Source organism: Aegilops tauschii, chromosome 5 (genome assembly GCF_002575655.3).
Source record: "Aegilops tauschii subsp. strangulata cultivar AL8/78 chromosome 5, Aet v6.0, whole genome shotgun sequence".
NCBI classification, from domain to species: domain Eukaryota; kingdom Viridiplantae; phylum Streptophyta; class Magnoliopsida; order Poales; family Poaceae; genus Aegilops; species Aegilops tauschii.
Window position 1 is genome coordinate 255,225,927 of NC_053039.3, and position 5,174 is coordinate 255,231,100.

At 47.7% G+C, this 5,174-nt stretch overlaps 1 protein-coding gene across 1 annotated transcript; it reads right to left on the reverse strand.

The window, feature by feature from the left end:
* Positions 1-475: 475 nt before the first annotated feature.
* LOC109778434 (uncharacterized) lies at positions 476-3,479 on the reverse strand. Its single transcript, XM_020336990.4, has 6 exons — positions 3,204-3,479; positions 2,759-2,876; positions 1,471-1,691; positions 1,163-1,360; positions 1,020-1,079; positions 476-855 (listed from the first exon to the last, which is right to left on the reverse strand). The coding sequence occupies exons 2-6, from the start codon at positions 2,859-2,861 to the stop codon at positions 697-699; spliced, it is 741 nt and encodes a 246-aa protein (XP_020192579.1). The 5' UTR covers positions 2,862-2,876; positions 3,204-3,479; the 3' UTR covers positions 476-696.
* Between the last annotated feature and the right edge of the window lie 1,695 nt (positions 3,480-5,174).

Genomic DNA, 5,174 nt, shown 5'->3' on the forward strand with positions numbered 1-5,174 from the left:
ACGCTTCTCTACTGATCCAAGTAGAGATTTCCGCTGCGGTTCCGCTGCGGTCAACATGTCACCTCAAATGTGTCACTTAGGTGTGTTTGGTTGTTGGTTATCATTTTATTGAGGCAGCGATATCCGTGTTTCGGATGGACAAACCTATCACCTCAAATGTGTCACTTAGACTGTGTTTGGTTGCTAGGTTATCCCTTCTGTTTATCGTAGGGCTACCATCTGTTTGGTTCGTGGGGATGCCCCATAATCACCCGCTTGTCTTACTAGCAATTGTAGATTTATCTCACATGGCAAATGTGGAAGCTACGGCCAATCCTGTCGTCCAAGGTACGGATGAAAATTGCTGCAAATCTTTCTGTTTAAAAATTTCACTGCTAGCAGCCGATCTTTGCAAGGAGAGCATCCGTAACTTACCATATCTAACTTCTTTCAGACCTCTGGATGTAAATTAAAATTCAATCAACAGAAGGTGGTATTGATTGTAAAAAAAAAGGTATGACCTTTGTTGGTTTTTATAAATAGTAGTAGTAGCACGAGCTCATACACAATAACTTGACAGAGTGTTGCGCAATCTCTTCGTACCCCTCCCTAATACTAGTATAAGGACGTTCCAAAGAACAGAGCCAACTTATATGTACAACAAGGACCTCATCACCCTGTTTCCACCATTCCTACAAGTGATGTGTGTTTCTGTCATCAAGCATCGCTCCGCAGTTCCCCATCGAAGAACGATCCGCCGGCCCTCGTTTTGCTGGCGTCGCAGGCTTGCATAAGAGTGCATACATCCTTCTTCTCGAGGAGCTTCTCGCCGTTGACCAGGATGAGGGGGACGTATTCCAGAACCATTCTCTTGCACTGCCAACAGAGAGCAACAAACCATGTCATTATTGCACACTATTGTGCATTGGATCAAGGAGCAGACAATGGCTCCTTGATGCACAGAATCCGACAAATTGCATGATAGCGTAGAGAAAATCTAGGGAATCATAGACCATATATATAACTGAAAAAAAGCTTACCTCCTGCACATGACCTTTAACCTTGTTGCACTCCTTGATGAGAAGTTGAAGTATCTCAAACTACAGATATCACAAGGGAAATGTTAAGAGACGGAAAGGATCAGGTCAGGACACCGATTATGTCAATGAAGCAGAGTACTTACCTGCGCGTCAGGGTCTTTCATTTTCGAGAGAACTTCATCGACGAGGTGGTGGCAAAATGCACAAGTGCTTTCACTTTTCGCAACAGACAGAAACGATACGTCCCTGCAGAGGCCATACCGTTTGCAGAACTCGTCTGGCTTGATTTCAGTTACCTTGGCAAAGAGCAGAGTTGCATAGGAGTCCACCATCTCAAGACACTGCAGAGATAGAAAAGTGTTCATGGAAACAAAAATTCATACACTACTGCTGTTCAAAGAGTATCTTTTGAGCATGTAGCATTTGGTGAAGCAATATAAAAGTGGTGTACCTTCTGTTCTAAGGAGAATGTCTGAGAACAGGCACCATGAAGAATCTCCATGATCTCATCTTGTGTTTGTTTCTCACTAAGATAACTGACAGCTTTATTTGTCAAGTTCTCGCAAGTTGAGCATATTGTGCTGCCACTCTCAACAGAGACATGAATTTTGCTAGAGCTAATTTCCTCCTTGCCATTTGGGCGGATCTCAATTGTATCGAGATCGAGAAGAACTGAGACCAAACAATGCAGATAGTATCACCAATTAAGAACAACGACAACCAAAATTAGAGTATTTTCCAGAGCTTAAATTTTTCCAGAACTGCCTATGGCTGTATCTTTGTTCATGTGAATTCCCTAGCTAGGCCTTGAACTAGGGATATGAACTAACGTCATATAAAGCATACAAAACAGTAAAACACATGTTCCATATTCCAGAAGTTAATGGTGTGAAAACAATGAAGTTGGTTATATATGTCAAAACGGTTATCCATCTTATACAGCCACGCGCTATTCAGAAAGAAAAATAAAATGATATTCAGGTCATATTGACACAATCTAACTGGCTTGATTGCCAACAGATGGACGGTGTGACAAAATATTCGATTCCCAAGTAACTAGCATAAGAAGCTAGGAACAAGACATCGTAAACTTCAATTTCAGTTCCAATTGAAACCAAATACATACATACCCTCACCAGCTGCACATATAATCTTATGTATTCGAATGCTATTAACTGGACCAAGATATACATCAAAAGACGATATTTTCATTGCAGAAAAACTAGAATTTGTTCTCCAATTTGCATATTGGAGGTACTAATTTTATATGAAGATTAACTTGAATAAGATTTAGCAGCACAGGAACCGTTAAGAGAGAGAAAATACCCAGTTCTTTCTCGTCTTAAAACTACATCTAGAAGTCACAAAAAAGACCTGAATTTTTTTCAACAACATTGATATAAGATGCATCTACAAAGCCCTGAAATTTCATTCCGGAACTCGGTAAATAGATAAAAAAAGCAATCAGACTGTAGATACAAACTCAATAGTGCAAAACATATATTATTATTCACCTCAAATTTGGACTATTTTACAGTCTGATTAGTCCTTTTTGTTTGTCCAGCTGTGAATCGAATTCGGTCTTGAAATTTTGTGTCAAGCTTGTCAATAGTTTTTCGAAAATTTGCGTAGCATTTAGGTTATACTTATACGTTTGTTCTTAGGTACAGTAGCGACTAGCGAGGAAGTACTGTAAGAGGACGAAGCACCGGGCATATCTTCCATTGAGAGAGACATACCATAATTCCTGTGAATCCTCTTGTCCTGCGGCATAGCTCCAGAGCCGGCGGCCAGCAAGAGAAGGACGAGGAGGAAGAACGGCGCTCCCAATCCCAGACCCATCGTGCGCACGTCGACCTGCCATGAAAGCGAATCATCATATACGGCTTAGCAACCCAATCGATTTTACTCTCCGGAAACAACAGAAAAAAAAGGTAAGGGGCCAACAATTTGGTCTCTGGAGGCTGGAGCAGCACCCAAATCCTGAAATCGCAAAAACCAGGTGCGATGATTCGCTCGATGGAAGCGATCGAACACAAATCGACGGAAGGAAAGCGACGGGAGGGGGCGGCGGATCAGGGGAGAAATCGAGACAAGGGAGGGAAGGGGAACTACCGCGCGCGTGATTTCACCAGATTGGGGATCAAGAAGTAAGGGGAAGGGGAAGGGGAACGAAAAGCTCACCTTGCAAAATCAAGGAACGGGCAGTGGTCGGACTGAGGCAGCGGGCGTGATTCGGTGATTGCTCCTGCTCGATTTTAAGAAGTTCGTCTTGAAATTACAGCGTGATTGCTGTCTCCGAGTCGAAGTCCGTTGTCCGTTGCGCCACTCCGACTTTGGAACGAACGTTTGCGGACGTTTGCCCACTAGCGCCATTGAGGGCAGTTTTTTCCAGGGCCATTGAGGGCAGACTAGTTCAGACTTCAGACTGCCTCGAACATTCGTCTCTGTTTTTTTTAAGTCCACAACATTTTAAAATAATTGTCTGTTGGACCACGGAAAGACTCACATGCCAAAGATAAACGTTTGCACACGGTCGACCGGCCAAGCGTTCGGCCGGTCGTACCGCTCGCTCCACTGCAGGCCCACCTTATCCCTTCTTTATGCGTGTCTTTCTCCTTGGCTCGCTGCCTCTCCTTTCTTTTTTCTTTCCCCACCACGACCTGCTTGGCGCCCAACCTCGCCGCTTCGTCGTTGCCGGCGAGCCCCTCTTCTCAAACTGCCATGGACGCGGCACCCTCGAGCTTGACCTCTTCCCCTCCTCTATCTCTACCCCCCACCAGGACCATCGTTTGCGCGCCCCTCACCACCGCTGCTGCAACGGCCCACTCCGTCGCTACTCCAAGCTTCTGCAGCCGGCGGCGGCGCCGCGGGCGTCGACCTCTTTTTTGCTTCAACCAAAGCGGCGCTGTGAAACGAGATGGGGGTAGTGCTACAACCGGCGACGTCGGAAGCTACAACCGGCTTTGGCGAAAGCTGCATCCAAAGAGTAGAAAGCTACAACCAGTGCACCGGCGGAAGCTGGAACCAGAGACAAGAAAAGCTACAACCATCATCCCGATTTGCTACAACGGATGCGCCGACAGCACCAACCACCGGAGCTGCACTCGCAAGCAATGACGCCACAGTGGCGACCCCTTTTGCTGGAACCATCACCAGCTTTCGCTACTACAGGCAGGAAATTTGCTACATCTATCATAAAGGGAGCTGCATGGTGCTCGACCGACAGATCTTTTTTGCTGAAACCGACTACTAGCGGAGCTACAACCACGCAACGCGGATGCTGGAACCATTGCCGACGAAAGATGGAACTGGTGTCTTTTTTTTTGCTTCAACCAACGAAGTGGTGCTGAGATGATGATGTGCGCCGCCGTGGTGAGCTGCAAACGGCACCAGAAAAGATACATCCAGCCTTTTGTTTTGCTACATTGATTTTGATGTGTGAAGCTTAATCCCAGGAGACGACAGCGAGGAGCACGGACGGCGCCACTTGTGCGGTGGGGCGGCACGACCCGATGGCTGCAACCTTGCCGGCTGCTGCTAGGAACGCACTGCCGGAGTAGCGACGCATCCCACAGGTAGAAGATGGAAGATGTGGTAGTCATGGTGAGGCGACTGCGAGGTTGCAAGCACACCCACGACGACGAGGCGCGCGTCCATGGCTGGGAGCGGTACGACCCGCGGCGCTTGCGGGCGCGGCCGGAGACGTGCGCGCTGGAGGTGCTTGCGGGGGCTGGTGGTGCCGGCGAGGGCTGGTGTTGTGGGTGGGTATCGATAGCGGAGAACGACCAGGGAAGAAGATGAGAGTTGACTCGGGGGGGGGGAGAGTTTTCTAATCTAACGGCTGTGCGTTGTCCAATCGAACGATGTAGCTGCGACCGGCGGAAGCCTTGCGCCGGTCGACCGGCGCAGATCACTGCCCCATGCCAAACCTCACGCTGATAGTTGACTCCTCTCGAGTAGGAACCGGAGAGCATGCAACACCTCCTCGTTGGATGCTCCTTCTCTCGCCAGCTTTGGCATGCCGTTTTTGCGTGGTGTACCTCCACTATTGCTCCATCCCACCCCAACGCCCTCTTCCTCGAGTGGTGGCTTTGATGCTCTGGCCACATCATCTTATTCCTCCTGCCGCAAAGGTTTCTCTTCCCTCTTTCT

What these genes read in the sequence shown, in the direction of transcription:
- LOC109778434 (XM_020336990.4), bottom strand. Translation starts at nt 2,861, where the DNA reads ATGGGTCTGGGATTGGGAGCGCCGTTCTTCCTCCTCGTCCTTCTCTTG. An exon ending in CATTCTCCTTAGAACAGAAG is followed by an intron (nt 1,361 to 1,470) that starts GTACACCACTTT and finishes CTATCTCTGCAG; the next exon opens with TGTCTTGAGATGGTGGACTC. An exon ending in TTAAAGGTCATGTGCAGGAG is followed by an intron (nt 856 to 1,019) that starts GTAAGCTTTTTT and finishes CTCTGTTGGCAG; the next exon opens with TGCAAGAGAATGGTTCTGGA.